The sequence below is a fragment of the Coregonus lavaretus genome (assembly GCF_964263955.1).
Source record: "Coregonus lavaretus genome assembly, contig: HAP1_SCAFFOLD_1816, whole genome shotgun sequence".
NCBI lineage: Eukaryota > Metazoa > Chordata > Actinopteri > Salmoniformes > Salmonidae > Coregonus > Coregonus lavaretus.
The window spans coordinates 24189-40667 of record NW_028156419.1 but is presented as its reverse complement, the minus strand read 5'-3'; the positions used below and the strand labels follow the sequence as shown (position 1 = coordinate 40667).

General features: G+C 45.7%; 1 protein-coding gene across 3 annotated transcripts in view; it reads right to left on the bottom strand.

Moving 5' to 3' along the window:
• The window catches only part of LOC311126362 (nuclear respiratory factor 1-like), a 32226-nt gene extending 16465 nt beyond the window's left edge, over positions 1 to 15761 (bottom strand). The window contains exons 1-5 of one of the 3 annotated variants that reach the window (XM_084200370.1): positions 15691 to 15761; positions 13829 to 14065; positions 6786 to 6900; positions 6441 to 6567; positions 5581 to 5721 (exon numbers count right to left, since the gene is read on the bottom strand). In XM_084200370.1, the coding sequence (XP_084056496.1) occupies positions 5581 to 5721; positions 6441 to 6567; positions 6786 to 6900; positions 13829 to 14039 (594 nt within the window). In that variant the 5' untranslated portion in view covers positions 14040 to 14065; positions 15691 to 15761. The remainder of the gene's footprint in view (positions 1 to 5580; positions 5722 to 6440; positions 6568 to 6785; positions 6901 to 13828; positions 14066 to 15690) is intronic. The other 2 variants (XM_084200369.1, XM_084200368.1) reach the window with 2 other exon arrangements.
• Between the last annotated feature and the right edge of the window lie 718 nt (positions 15762 to 16479).

The following is a 16479-nucleotide window of genomic DNA, read 5'->3' as shown; positions in this document are numbered from 1 at the left end:
AGTCCCTGTGTCCTCAGTGGCCCTGGTAATACCGGGTCTGGGGTAGGGATGGGGCCGGGGTAGGGTTGGGTCTGGGGTAGGGATGGGGCCGGGGTAGGGTTGGGTCTGGGGTAGGGATGGGGCTGGGGTAGGGTAGAGATGGGTCTGGGGTAGGGATGGGGCCGGGGTAGGGTAGAGATGGGGCTGGGGTAGGTAGGGATGGGGCAGGGATGGGGCCGGGGTAGGGTAGAGATGGGGCTGGGGTAGGTAGGGATAGGGCAGGGATGGGGCCGGGGTATGGTAGAGATGGGGCTGGGGTAGGTAGGGATGGGGCAGGGATGGGGCCGGGGTAGGGTAGAGATGGGGCTGGGGTAGGTAGGGATAGGGCAGGGATGGGGCCGGGGTATGGTAGAGATGGGGCTGGGGTAGGTAGGGATGGGGCAGGGATGGGGCCGGGGTAGGGTAGAGATGGGGCTGGGGTAGGTAGGGATAGGGCAGGGATGGGGCCGGGGTATGGCCGAGGTAGTGATGGGGCTGGGGTAGGTAGGGATGGGGCTGTGGCTGGGGCCGTGGTAGGGATAAGGATGGGGCCGGGGTAGAGCCGGGCACCACTGTCAGGGGGATTATATTGCACAGTGAACCACTGCAGTGTCTGCCCGCCTTGACTTCACTGACTAAATTTGGCTCTGGAAAAAATAAATACATACAGTTGAAGTCGGAAGTTTACATACACTTAGGTTGGAGTCATTAAAACTTCTACCTTCAAACTCAGTGCCTCTTTGCTTGACATCATGGGAAAATCAAAATAAATCAGCCAAGACCTCAGGAAAAAAAAGACCTCCACAAGTCTGGTTCATCCTTGGGAGCAATTTCCAAATGCCTGAAGGTACCACGTTCATCTGTACAAACAATAGTACGCAAGTATAAACACCATGGGACCACGCAACCATCATACCGCTCAGGAAGGAGACGCGTTCTGTCTCCTAGAGATGAACGTACTTTGGTGCGAAAAGTGCAAATCAATCCCAGAACAACAGCAAAGGACCTTGTGAAGATGCTGGAGGAAACAGGTACAAAAGTATCTATATCCACAGTAAACGAGTCCTACATCGACATAACCTGAAAGGCCGCTCAGCAAGGAAGAAGCCACTGCTCCAAAACCGCCATAAAAAAGCCAGACTACGGTTTGCAACTGCACATGGGGACAACAATCGTACTTTTTGGAGAAATGTCCTCTGGTCTGATGAAACAAAAATAGAACCGTTTGGCCATAATGACCATCGTTATGTTTGGAGGAAAAAGGGGGAGCTTGAAAGCCGAAGAACACCATCCCAATCGTGAAGCTCGGGGGTGGCAGCATCATGCTGTGGGGGTGCTTTGCTGCAGGAGGGACTGGTGCACTTCACAAAATAGATGGCATCACGAGGAAGGAAGATTATGTGGATATATTGAAGCAACATCTCAAGACATCAGTCAGGAAGTTAAAGCTTGGTCGCAAATGGGTCTTCCAAATGGACAATGACCCCAAGCATACTTCCAAAGTTGTGGCAAAATGGCTTAAGGACAACAAAGTCAAGGTATTGGCCATCACAAAGCACTGACCTCAATCCTATAGAAAATTTGTGGGCAGAACTGAAAAAGCGTGTGCGAGCAAGGAGGCCTACAAACCTCACTCAGTTACACTAGCTCTATCAGGAGGAATGGGCCAAAATTCACCCAACTTATTGTGGGAAGCTTGTGGAAGGCTACCCAAAACGTTTGACCCATGTTAAACAATTTAAAGGCAATGCTACCAAATACTAATTGAGTGTATGTAAACTTCTGACCCACTGGGAATGTGATGAAAGAAATAACAGCTGAAATAAATCATTCTCTCTAATATTATTCTGACATTTCACATTCTTAAAATAAAGTGGTGATCCTAACTGACCTAAGACAGGGAAGTTTTACTAGGATTAAATGTCAGGAATTGTGAAAAACTGAGTTTAAATGTTTTTGGCTAAGGTGTATGTAAACTTCCGACTTCAACTGTGTGTGTGTGTATATATATATATATATATATATATATATATATATATATATATTCGCCACACACACACACCTATCCAGTTCGCTCTGTGTTCTGAGAGTTGACAAAATGGCGGTGCCTTGACTGGCTTTGGATAGTCTGAAACATGGATGGGTAACCTCTGGTGAGAAGTTATCATACTATAAAATTCTTTGGCGAAAGCCTTTCTGACCAGTCTTCTTCTCCTGCTGCTGTATTTGAGTTGCAACCAGTGAATTACTGTTTGGCGAAACCCTCTCAAAACAACATCAACAGAAACACACATTTGCCAGAGTTGATAAAATGGAGACCGACAAAGGCTAACTTACTAGGTAGCAACAGCCATAGAAAGCTCCTTAGTGCCTCGGTCTCTCCACCTGTAGCTGGTGTGGGGGGATTGGGGGACAGATGGCCTAATTACAGTGACTGTGTGTGGAGTTAACACCCCCCTCCCTTTGATCTAATCTGGCAGGCTATCAGCCAATCAGCAGCCAGCCACTCCAAGCCCAAAGAGCTGTAATTCCACTCACCCTGGCTGGTCTCCACTCCCCTGCTGCTCCTAGCCTCTCCATACCACCAGCCACCAGGGCCTCTGGTGAACTCCCCAAGCCCAGCCAGGTGAGCCTCTCCTGGGATAGTCCTTGGGCCAACTCCCCTCCCCTGATTGTCACTTCATCCCTATCCATCTGATAACTTCTTATTTGAGCCTTTCTCCTGGCACAACCACATCTTCCACCCCACTACTTTATTTAACCTTTACATGTATACAGATTTGTCTCATTGAGATCACCTATTTTGCAAGAGAGACCTACTCAGCATAGTAGCAGTCGACAGACTACATCTCCACAAAGCCCATACTCTCCCGTCACTCTGGCCCCAACTAGGTGAGACTGTCCTGGGATACTGCTTTGACCTCGCTTTCCAGGTGCTCCAGAACCCCCCCCCCCCCACCACCACACACATTCTATAACCCCATTGCCAACCAGCCTTGGATGAGTGAAGTAAGGCAACAGATCCTCCTCTCCTCCTATTCTCAACTCCTAGAAAAACAACCTTTGAGGATCTTCCTGGTTCTATCACGCCTGCCCCCGAGGAGACGGGAAACCGGCTCTTTGATTGGCTGCTCCTCTCCCTGTGGTTGGCTGTTTCTATCCCCGTGGGCTCAGTAATTGGCTACCTCTGTCCCTGTGCCCTCTCCCTGGGGTAGTGTCTCTGAGGGCGATCCATGGTGCCCAGTCTCTGATGATGATCCAATGACTGTGTCAGCAGTGAAGTAAACAAGTTGGCTCCTCTGGGGATGAAGACTAGCCTGTGAGCCATCTCTGGGCTGTGTTCATTAGGGCACAGCGAAGCAAAACATTTTGGAATGGAAAAACAAAAATGAGTGCTTCTTATTTATTGGACAAGTTCTGATAGTACCTCCCCGTTTCAGTCCGCTTCGTGCCTACTGAACACGACTCTGGTGTGGACCAGGCAACACAGCCTCAGTCAAAGCACTTCACTCTGCGTTCTCTTCCTTTTATATACTGACTGGCACCACAGGGAGGATATCTGCCTCTTTTAAAACAATATGGGCATATCTGAAAGCCTTGTTTGGCTCATTTTGGATTCCAAATATGTCTCATGAGGACGTTAATTACAAACTAGAATCAAATAGGATCTATAGTTCTAACGAGCAACACAAAGCTAGAGAAAATAGTCAATTTGAACAAAGTGAAATGTGGCAACTATCATCATGAAAACGGATAACCTTGATGAAATTGACTTAAAAGGGGCATTTGACCTTGAAGAATGTCATTTTCTAGCGTAGCCAACAAATGAAAGGGATTTATACCCCACTGGCTCCATCTACTGGCCAGAAGGAGGGTTCTCATATCACCCATAGACATATACACTGCTCAAAAAAATAAAGGGAACACTTAAACAACACAATGTAACTCCATGTCAATTACACTTCTGTGAAATCAAACTGTCCACTTAGGAAGCAACACTGATTGACAATACATTTCAAATGGAATAGACAACAGGTGGAAATTATAGGCAATTAGCAAGACACCCCCAATAAAGGACTGGTTTTGCAGTTGGTGACCACAGACCACTTCTCAGTTCCTATGCTTCCTGGCTGATGTTTTGGTCACTTTTGAATGCTGGCGGTGCTTTCACTCTAGTGGTAGCATGAGACAGTCTACAACCCACACAAGTGGCTCAGGTAGTGCAGCTCATCCAGGATGGCACATCAATGCGAGCTGTGGCAAGAAGGTTTGCTGTGTCTGTCAGCGTAGTGTCCAGAGCATGGAGGCGCTACCAGGAGACAGGCCAGTACATCAGGAGACGTGGAGGAGGCCGTAGGAGGGCAACAACCCAGCAGCAGGACCGCTACCTCCGCCTTTGTGCCAGGAGGAGCACTGCCAGAGCCCTGCAAAATGACCTCCAGCAGGCCACAAATGTGCATGTGTCTGCTCAAACGGTCAGAAACAGACTCCATGAGGGTGGTATGAGGGCCCGACGTCCACAGGTGGGGGTTGTGCTTACAGCCCAACACCGTGCAGGACGTTTGGCATTTGCCAGAGAACACCAAGATTGGCAAATTCGCCACTGGCGCCCTGTGCTCTTCACAGATGAAAGCAGGTTCACACTGAGCACGTGACAGAGTCTGGAGACGCCGTGGAGAACGTTCTGCTGCCTGCAACATCCTCCAGCATGACCGGTTTGGCGGTGGGTCAGTCATGGTGTGGGGTGGCATTTCTTTGGGGGGCCCGCACAGCCCTCCATGTGCTCGCCAGAGGTAGCCTGACTGCCATTAGGTACCGAGATGAGATCCTCAGACCCCTTGTGAGACCATATGCTGGTGCGGTTGGCCCTGGGTTCCTCCTAATGCAAGACAATGCTAGACCTCATGTGGCTGGAGTGTGTCAGCAGTTCCTGCAAGAGGAAGGCATTGATGCTATGGACTGGCCCGCCCGTTCCCCAGACCTGAATCCAATTGAGCACATCTGGGACATCATGTCTCGCTCCATCCACCAACGCCACGTTGCACCACAGACTGTCCAGGAGTTGGCGGATGCTTTAGTCCAGGTCTGGGAGGAGATCCCTCAGGAGACCATCCGCCACCTCATCAGGAGCATGGCCAGGCGTTGTAGGGAGGTCATACAGGCACGTGGAGGCCACACACACTACTGAGCCTCATTTTGACTTGTTTTAAGGACATTACATCAAAGTTGGATCAGCCTGTAGTGTGGTTTTCCACTTTAATTTTGAGGGTGACTCCAAATCCAGACCTCCATGGGTTGATACATTTGATTTCCATTGATAATTTTTGTGTGATTTTGTTGTCAGCACATTCAACTATGTAAAGAAAAAAGTATTTAATAAGATTATTTCATTCATTCAGATCTAGGATGTGTTATTTTAGTGTTCCCTTTATTTTTTTGAGCAGTATATATATATATATATATATATATATATATATATATATATATATATATATATATATATATATATATATATATATATATATCTGTGTGTGTCAGTGTACCATATCTCTACGGGCTCACCTGGGTCATCTTGTCCACAGAGACGGGGATGCCATCGATGGTGAGGGGGGGCAGCTCGGAGCTTAGTTCCCCCCCGGGGGGCGCGTGCTCGGCCAGGGCGTTCTCCAGGTCCTCCAGGATCATGCCCTTGTACTTCCTCACCTGCAGGGAGGAGGAGGAGAGGGAAGAGGGGTAGGAGGAGGAGAGGGAGGAGGGGTAGGAGGAAAAACATGGGTTAGTGGACGACCCAGAGTAGGGGGCAAAGGTCAGAGGAAGGTTATCCCTAACCTTTTAATACCAGTCTGAGAACCAAACATTGCGACATAGTGAGGTACTCTGCAGGACATAGTCAGTATGCATTGATGCTACTGTTGGTAGGATGTTGACACTGCAACTTGAATGGCCCAATGCAATGGATGTTCTGGACAGAAGTTGACCTTAGGCACAAATCTAAGATCAGAATACAACCCCTTAAATTCTAACCTTAACCACTAGGATGACAAAAGGACAACTGGGTAACTTTATCTATCGTCACTGATATTTTCTAAATGCACCCTTCTTTCCTTGAGGTAAGGAAAGGAAAAGCACTCGTCGAGTGAAGACAATGTTTCAGTCTATTGCTTTCACCAATCACAGATCAGATCAGTGTTTACTTCAAACAATGAAGAAGAAGAAGAATAAAAGTAGATGCACTGAGAAAAGTTGAACTGGGCCATTGATTTAACCCCAATGAGAGGCAGGAACAGTGAACACACACTCCTTATCCTGATGTGAAAAACTAACTCCTTGTTCTTCTGCGTTACAGATTCAGCCAAACATTATGAGGTGGCAACACATCATCTGTCTGTGTGGGTGACGTATGGCAGACATTTTGCACTCACCACATTCTCCAGCGGCGCAGCACCAAACACCTTGAACAAAGCGTTGGGTTTGGAGGGAGAGATGCACAACACTATGGCCTGCTGGCCAACTCTGGTGGTGTACTCATCCAAGGTGGCTCGCAGTTTCCTACAGACACAAAAACACTCACTCAAACGCGCTCTTTCTTTTCATGGGGACTATAAAAACAAATAGCCGTGACAAATGACTGTCATTCCATACTTTGATTCAAATAAAGTAGGATAATAATAGGATACTGTTCAGAATTACAAGAGAAAGAGAGTCAGGGAAGGCGCCCTAGGTGAGTTCTGGAAGATTTTGGGGTCAGAGAGTTTTGTGATGCGCACCTCAGCAGGCGTGTCTGCTGTCTCTTGCGGATGGAGGGGTTGGACTCGAAGATGTGGGGCCTCTTGCGTTTCTTGCCTGTTGCTACAGCAGCAGCTGCAGCCATGCCCACTGGGCCTGTGAATAGAAACGCAACACAGTTGAAATGGAGCAGTTAGCGTTAGTGGTCTGACAGCACCATCTGCTGGTCAGTTATGAACATGACACCATGCATATGAACTAACTTATTATCTATGGACAGGAAAGACAACTACTCTTTTAGGTGAAGGGATCAGTTCAAAGACTTGTCAATGTCATGTCTGAAATAAGTAGTTGGGCTCAAGATTCAGTAGAGTGTAGATCCCTCAAACTCAACTCTGGACCTTGAAGCCAGTTCCACTGCATTTTTTCATTGTTCCCATCTAATCAGGGACTGATTTAGACCTGGGACACCAGGTGTGTGCAATTAACTATCAAGTAGAACAGAAAACCAGCAGGCTCCGGACCTCGTAGGGTCAGAGTTGAGTACCCCTGGTGTAGATAGACATGTTTTGTACAGAGCTGGTCATGAACTACAGTGCTTCCGGACAAACTAAACACCTTCTTTGCTCGCTTTGAGGATAACACAGTGCCACCGACGCGGCCCACTACCAAGGACTGTGGGCTCTCCTTCTCTGTGGCCGACATGAGTAAGGCATTTAAGCATGTTAACCCCCGCAAGGCTGCTGGCCCAGACGGCATCCCTAGCCGTGTCCTCAGAGCATGCGCAGACCAGCTGGCTGGTGTGTTTACGGACATATTAAATCTCTCCCTATCCCAGTCTGCTGTCCCCACTTGCTTCAAGATGGCCACCATTGTTCGTGTACCCAAGAAAGCAAAGGTAACTGAACTAAATGACTATCGCCCCGTAGCACTCACTTCTGTCATCATGAAGTGCTTTGAGATACTTGTCAAGGATCATATCACCTCTACCTTACCTGTCACCCTAGACCAGTCCTTCTCAAATAGTGGGGCGCGCCCCCCTGGTGTGACCCCGTGGAACATGCTTTTTTTTTTTGCCGCAGGGAGTAGGTTTTTTTTGCACCGAACAAGAGCACACCGCACAGAGCAGGAGATATGAAGTGCAGATAAAAAACCCTTAAGAGACACCATGGAAAAATATTTAACAGGGATGAAAAGAAAGGCGGAGAGAGACGGAGATAATGAGACAAACGTAAGTCTCCCGAAAGCTAAGACGAGGAAATATGACGAAGCGTATGTAGTGCTTGGCTTCACTGTGACTACGGTGGGAGACGAGGAAAGACCGGCATGTTTACTGTGTCTAAAAATGTTGGCAGCGGACAGCATGAAGCCAAATAAATTAAGGCGTCACTTAAAGACATTACACCCCAACCACGCTGATAAGCCGCTTGAGTTTTTTCAGCGAAATCGTGCCGAATATTGCCAACAATTGTCCCGCTTTGTGAATGCTACTTCAGTAAACCAGCGAGCACTGTTAGCATCTTATAAGGTGGCGTACCAAATTGCTCAGTGCAAAAAAAACCACTCCATAGCAGAGGAGCTGATACTGCCTGCAGCATTAGACATGGTCTCGGTCATGCTGGATGACGCAAGTGCTGCAAAAATAAAAACTCTCTCTCTGTCCAATGACACTGTCGCCAGATGTATAAATGACATTGCTAACGATCTTAAAGAACAGCTGGTAGATAAACTCAAAGACAAACGTTTTGCCTTACAGTTCGATGAAGCAACTGACAGCAACAAAGACTGTTTGTTTATTGCTTATGTACATTTTGACATGACAAACTCCCTGTGTGAGGATCTACTTTTTTGTAAATATGTCAGAGACAGAGCCACAGCTGAAGAGCTATTCAAAATGCTGAACTGCTTCCTGACTGAGAATGGGCTAAAGTGGGAGAATTGCATTGGTGTTTGCAGTGATGGTGCACAGACCATGGCAGGGATGAGAAAAGGACTTTGGGCACTCATCAAGAAGGCCTCACCTAATGCTGAGTGGACACACTTAGTTATACACAGAGAAGCACTGGCATCAAGGCACCTTTCCTCTAAATTAAGTGAGGTTATGACTGACATTGTAGGTGTAGTCAATTTTATAAAGACCAGACCACTAAAAACAAGAGTCTTCTCTGCTATCTGTGAGGAGATGGGAGTTGAACATCAAGCTGTGCTGTTTCACAGTGAAGCAAGGTGGCTGTCACGAGGAAAAGTCTTGTCCCGAGTTTTTGAGCTCAGAGAGCAGATAAGAATGTTTTCGGAGCAGGAGCACAAGTATGACCTCGCAGAAATTTTTTGTGATGAGAACTTCCTGGCAAAACTGGCCTACCTGAGTGATATATTTGGAAAGCTAAATGAACTAAATCTCTCAGCTTCAAGGGAAAGAAACACATCCCTCAGGTCACAGACAAGATCAGCTCTTTCACTCGAAAGCTTGCAATGTGGGGCAGGCGACATGATGAAGGAAATACTGATTCATTCGAGAACCTGCATGAATTTGTTGACACTACTGACTATGATGCCACCTCAGTGATTCCATATATTAAGGAGCATATTTCATCACTGATGGGATTCTTTAAAAAGTACTTCCCTGAAAACAGTTCCCAATATGACTGGGTGAGAGATCCATTCAATGCACCAGCTCCAACTGGTTTCAACTCTGCAGAGGAGGACCAGTTCATTGATATGACGTCTGACTCATTGAGAATGAGGTTCACATCACAGACACTGAGTGAATTCTGGCTGAGTGTAGAGAGGCAGTATCCACTCTTAGGGCAGAGGGCCATGGGCATTCTTCTTCCTTTTGCAACATCTTATCTTTGTGAGACTGGCTTCTCTGCTGTTGCTGCACTGAAGACCAAGTACAGGTCCCAGCTAAACATTGAGCAGGAGCTGAGAGTTGCAGTATCATGCTTGAAACTCCGCTTCGAAAAGCTGTGCACTGCAAAACGTGCTCATTGTAGCCATTAATCCTGACTTCCTCATTTTGATTTTTAAAAAATCAGCACAAATTGTTTTATTCATTTTTGTTTTATAGGTCAAAGTGTTTCATATATTGTGCTCCTGAGTTAATGTTGCTGATCAATTTGAATTTATTATTATTTATTGATTATATTTTATTTAATTTTTCAGTATCAAATGGTCAAAATTTTTCTACAGTTTAAATAAGGATTTAATTTTGTTTTTTAATTTCAGGCAAATTGATGCACTTTAAGTATTTTCTGTTACAGACTAAAAAACAATGTTAATAAAGTTATTATTTGTTGTAAGTTGATCTATATATTTTTTCTTTAATGTTAATAAGGATACAATGTTATGCAGAGGTGTACTTATAAGAATTTTATAGACAAATTATACTATTTACAGTCGCGGTGGAGAGTTGGGGGGCGCGAAATGTTTACTTCTTCCTAGGGGGGGCGTAACAGAAAATAATTGAGAAGCACTGCCCTAGACCCACTTCAATTTGCTTACCGCCCCAATAGATCCACAGACGATGCAATCGGCATCACACTGCACACTGCCCTATCCCATCTGGACAAGAGGAATACCTATGTAAGAATGCTGTTCATTGACTTTAGCTCAGCATTCAACACCATAGTAACCCTCCAAGATCATCATTAAGCTTGAGGCCCTGGGTCTGAACCCCGCCCTGTGCAACTGGGTCCTGGACTTCCTGATGGGCCGCCCCCAGGTGGTGAAGGTAGGAAACAACACCTCAACTTCGCTGATCCTCAACACTGGGGCCCCACAAGGGTGCGTGCTCAGCCCCCTCCTGTACTCCCTGTTCACCCATGACTGCGTGGCCAAGCACACCTCCAACTCAATCATCAAGTTTGCAGACGACACAACAGTAGTAGGCTTGATTACCAACAATGACGAGACAGCCTACAGGGAGGTGGTGAGGGCTCTGGGAGTGTGGTGCCAGGAAAATAACCTCTCACTCAACGTCAACAAAACAAAGGAGATGATCGTGGACTTCAGGAAACAGCAGAGGGTACACCCCCCTATCCACATCGACGAGACCGCAGTGGAGAAGGTGGAAAGCTTCAAGTTCCTTGGCGTACACATCACTGACAAACTGAAATGGTCCACCCACGTAGACAGTGTGGTGAAGAAGGCGCATCAGAGCCTCTTCAACCTCAGGAGGCTAAAGAAATGTCTCTTGGCACCTAAAACCCTCACAAACTTCTACAGATGCACAATTGAGAGCATCCTGTCGGGCTGTATCACCGCCTGGTACGGCAACTGCACCGCCCGCAACTGCAGGGCTCTCCAGAGGGTGGTGCGGTCTGCCGAACGCATTACCGGGGGCAAACTACCCGCCCTCCAGGACACCCACAGTACCCGATATCACAGGAAGGCCAAAAAGATCATCAAGGACATTGACCACCAAAGCCTGCCTGTTCACCCCGCTATCATCCAGAAGGCGAGGTCAGTACAGGTGCATCAAAGCTGGGACCGAGAGACTGTTAAACAGCTTCTATCTCAAGGCCATCAGACTGTTAAATAGCCATCACTAGCACATTAGAGGCTGCTGCTGCCTATAGAAATCACTGGCCACTTTAAGAAATGGGACACTACTCACTTTAATAATGTTTATGTTTATAGTCTCCCGAGTGGCGCAGTGGTCTAAGGCACTGCATCGCAGTGCTAGCTGTGCCACTAGAGATCCTGGTTCGAATCCAGGCTCTGTCGTAGCCGGCCGCGACCGGGAGGCCCATGGGGCGGCGCACAATTGGCCCAGCGTCGTCCAGGGTAGGGGAGGGAATGGCCGGCAGGGGATGTAGCTCAGTTGGTAGAGCATGGCGTTTGCAACGCCAGGGTTGTGGGTTCGATAAAATAATGTATGTGCTAACTGTAAGTCGCTCTGGATAAGAGCGTCTGCTAAATGACGTAAATGTAAATGTTTACATATCTTGCATTACTCATCTCATATGTATATACTGTATTCTACTGTATCTTAGTCCATGCCGCTCTGTCATTGCTCGTCCATATATGTATACACTACTGTTCAAAGGTTTGGGGTCACTTAGACATTTCCTTGTTTTCCATGAAAACATACATGAAATGAGTTTGAATAGGAAATATAGCAAAATGCATAGGAAATGTAGTTATTGACAAGGTTAGAAATAATGATTTTTAATATAAATAATAATTGTGTCCTTCAAACTTTGCTTTCATCAAAGAATCCTCCATTTGCAGCAATTACAGCCGTGCAGACCTTTGGCATTCTAGTTGTTAATTTGTTGAGGTAATCTGAAGAGATTTCACCCCATGCTTCCTGAAGCACCTCCCACAAGTTGGATTGGCTTGATGGGCACTTCTTACGTACCATACGGTCAAGCTGCTCCCACAACAGCTCAATAGGGTTGAGATCCGGTGACTGTGCTGGCCACTCCATTATAGACAGAATACCAGCTGACTGCTTCTTCCCTAAATAGTTATTGCATAGTTTGGAGCTGTGCTTTGGGTCATTGTCCTGTTGTAGGAGGAAAGTGTCTCCATTCAAGCTCCGTCCACAGGGTATGGCATGACATTGCAAAATGGAGTGATAGCCTTCCTTCTTCAAGATCCCTTTTACCCTGTACAAATCTCCCACTTTACCACCACCAAAGTACCCCCAGACCATCACATTGCCTCCACCATGCTTGACAGATGGCATCAAGCACTCCACCAGCATCTTTTCATTTGGTCTGCGTCTCACAAATGTTCTTCTTTGTGATCCGAACATACCACTTTTCTCCAATCTTCCTCTGTCCAGTGTCTGTGTTCTTTTGCCCATCTTAATCTTTTATTTTTATTGGCCAGTCTGAGATATGGCTTTTTTTGCAACTCTGCCTAGAAGGTCAGCATCCCGGAGTCGCCTCTTCACTGTTGACGTTGAGACTGGTGTTTTGTGGGTACTATTTAATGAAGCTGCCAGTTGAGGACCTGTGAGGTGTCTGTTTCTCAAACTAGACACTAATGTTTTTGTCCTCTTGCTCAGTTGTGCCCCGGGGCCTCACACTCCTCTTTCTATTCTGGTTAGAGCCAGTTTGCGCTGTTCTGTGAAGGGAGTAGTACACAGCGTTGTACGAGATCTTCAGTTTCTAGGCAATTTCTTGCATGGAATAGCCTTAATTTCTCAGTACAAGAATAGACTGACGAGTTTCAGAAGAAAGTTATTTGTTTCTGGCCATTTTGAGCCTGTAATCGAACCCACAATTGCTGATGCTCCAGATACTCAACTAGTCTCAAGAAGGCCAGTTGTATTGCTTCTTTAAATCAGCACAACCGTTTTCAGCTGTGCTAACATAATTGCAAAAGGGTTTTCTAATGATCAATTAGCCTTTTAAAATGATAAACTTGGATTAGCAAACACAACGTGCCATTGGAACACAGGACTGATGGTTGCTGATAATGGGCCTCTGTACGCCTATGTAGATATTCCATAAAAAAATCAGCCGTTTCCAGCTACAATAGCCATTTACAACATTAACAATGTCTACACTTTATTTCTGATCAATTTGATGTTATTTTAATGGACAAAAAAATGCTTTTCTTTCGAAAACAAGGACATTTCTAAGTGACCCCAAACTTTTGAATGATAGTGTTTATTGTTAATTCCATTCCTTACTTAGATTTGTGTGTATTGGGTATATGTTGTGAAATTGTTAGATATAACTTGTTACATATTACTGCACTGTCAGAGCTAGAAGCACAAGCATTTCGCTACATCCGCAATAACATCTGCTAAACACGTGTATGTGACAAATAAAATTTGATTTGATGACAGGCAACCATGTCTTTCTGTTCAACACAGCATTCTGTAATTTTGCATTTTCGTAATGTGTGACCCTGGTACAACGGTCCCATGACCTAGCTTTGGCAGAGCAGATCCTGAATACAGTAACCTCTTCAAGACAGAAATAACTAGCTTTGGCAGAGCAGATCCTGAATACAGTAACCTCTTCAAGACAGAGACCAAAGCGCTCATTTCACTCTGCTACTATGACTAATAGATTGTCCTCCATCATGCCAAAGACCCCTCCTCTAATTGGCCGAGGCTCACCTGCGGCTGCCAGGTGTGCGGTCAACTCGTCATTGCCGGCCGAGTGAAGGATGTCCGAGTCATCATAGACGTCGTCGTCAGGGGACGAGGGCGAGTCCTCGTCGGCGCTCAGCATGCTGTGATCTGTGTACGTGGCCACGTGTACCTGCTGCACGGCGTGCTCCTCAATGGTGGTCATATGCTCGGTCTGGTGAACGTTGTGGTCCTCCATGGCGTGGTGCTAGCCTCAAATACTAACTGAGAGAGAAAGAAAATAGAAAACATATTTATTTATCGATTTGCATGGAATTCAATTTTTTCTGTCTCAGTACGTAACAACCTGACACCACACACAACAGGCTGGGACAGCCATAGAGGAGAAGCCCCCCTGCCTCCTGGAGCAGATTTGGGGTTTATGTGCTTTATGGCAATAGTTGGCACATGGGATATTGATGCAAGCAACACAGAGACACACATGCACGTGTCATTCAGGGGTGTGTATAGGCCCCACACATTTCTACTGTGATACTATCACAAAAGTATGTTAACAGGGCTCAATGAAACAAAGCTTCTTATGTCTTTGGGCTATATATGAAAATGTGTACTAGCTAGATTTATTGCGATACATGACACAGCTAATGATAACGCATTTGGAGCTACCTGTAGTAATATTTCATGGACCACCAGGGGGCCTCGTAATCCACAAATGTGTAATGTGGTCAGTGCTTCTGTACTTATGTTAAATAAATGTAATGAGTATGTACGTCTAATGGCTGAGGTTGACTATAGTCCAACTATGTTCATTCATTCAGAAGGCATGTATTACTTTATTACTCAAAAGGCTATTTGAGTATTGCACTGGGTGACCAATGAATTACATTTCAGAATATATTTGGGGGTGGGGGAGAAAGGAAATGCAAAGCTTGAATGTAATATATGTTGAATGGCTTGCATGATGCATCTTTATAACGTTATGTAGCCCTAGTGTGAATTATGTGATGGGAGAGAGGCTGCACAGACAGTGAGATACACAGGGGCGGGAATGGGCTGGCTAGCCATCCAGTTCGTCTTGACAAACTATCAATTGACATCGAGATGAACTAGCGAACAGTAACTCACGGGCTACCCATTACTAACAGGCTACACTAATCAGCATTCTCGAATATTTTGCTAACAGACCATAGCTACTAGCTAGCTAACGCTACCCCAACCTGCCGTTCAATGAGATGGCGGTGGATAGACGACAACAAGCTAGCTGGTTAGTGGCTAAGTTAAATTAGCAAATGTGTTTCGATAACAATGTTTAACAGCGTTTCTGATCAAACGTTATGGTTAATTTACTAGCCATATAGTTAGCTAGGCTGTCTAAAAACTGTTAACTAGCTCCGAGGATGCTTTTAGATATGACAAGAACCTAGCTATACCTCTCGTTAACGTTAGCTAGCAAGTCAACCATAAAAACGCAGTATTTAGCGACATACTGGACAATTGTGTAGAAACTAGAACAATTATTGGAATCATCAGGATCCCAAATATTGTATGCTAACCAAGCACCGCATGCAATTAGATGTGCTGTGTACTGGTAAGCTAAAAGAACGCAGCTACTGTAGCGCCGAACCCGCCATCTCGAGGTACAACTGTAACACACAATACATAACAGGCCTAGCGGCCTACATCAACACCAGCGCTATTGCTGCATTATCTCGACTTATTCTCAGTTGTGCGCTAAGTGTATTTTCGTCAAAAATGCCAAATATTCGGTGTTTTCGTTTTCTCATCGGCATCTAAAACAATCTGCATCTTTTCGCCCCTATGCTGCCGGGTTTGTTGGTGCGGCTGCGCCGGGGCTGAAATAGCTGGAGATTGCGCGGTAGGGCACTAACCTCAGAGCGGCTGCGCTACTTCGGGCCTGCGCCGTACGATGGGGCTGGGAATCCGAGCTCTAATGGAGGACAAAGAACAGCTAGCCCGAAAACGCACGGAAGCTGAAGCTCGGCGGTCCCACTGATCTACACGAAGACCGGGTAAACCACGCCCCTTTTCAGTTAAAGATCACCGCATCTTCGGCAAAAGTAGATTTTTCTTATTTGATAAGAAGTTAAACATATAGCAAATATTGTTCAGTATTCATTCATTATTATCCATCTAGCTCTGTTTATTTTGTCAAAATTTTATCTTCTTCCAATTATAATGTGGGGAGGTAATGGAAAAACTATCTACCAAATATATTCATTTTAAAATGTTGATTACTTCTTGCCGTTATCATTCACCTGATGATAAGACAAAACATTTTTGGTAAGGTATGTTGGGGGACCCTGGGTTACCTGTTTGCCTGGGAGGGGGTCCCTGGGCAAGAAGACCGCTGGCCCAGAATAATGTCATATTTTGTGAGGTCCCGGGTGGTCATTACGCTGGGCGTGTGGTACTTGTTTAGGCTAAATTACCAAACGGGGAGACGCCATTTCAATCTGATACAGGTTTTTCAGAGTCTTTGAGCTATTCTTCTTAAAACATTTGCCTTTTGCCTAAATTGGGTTATTTGAATCAAATTGTATTGTTTTATCTCGTTGACAACATTGATTTGTAATGTGCACATGATAGGCTAAACCTAAATCTACTTGTAGCCTAATTCAATACAATGACGCTATTGGAAACAACATTGTCAATAAGAT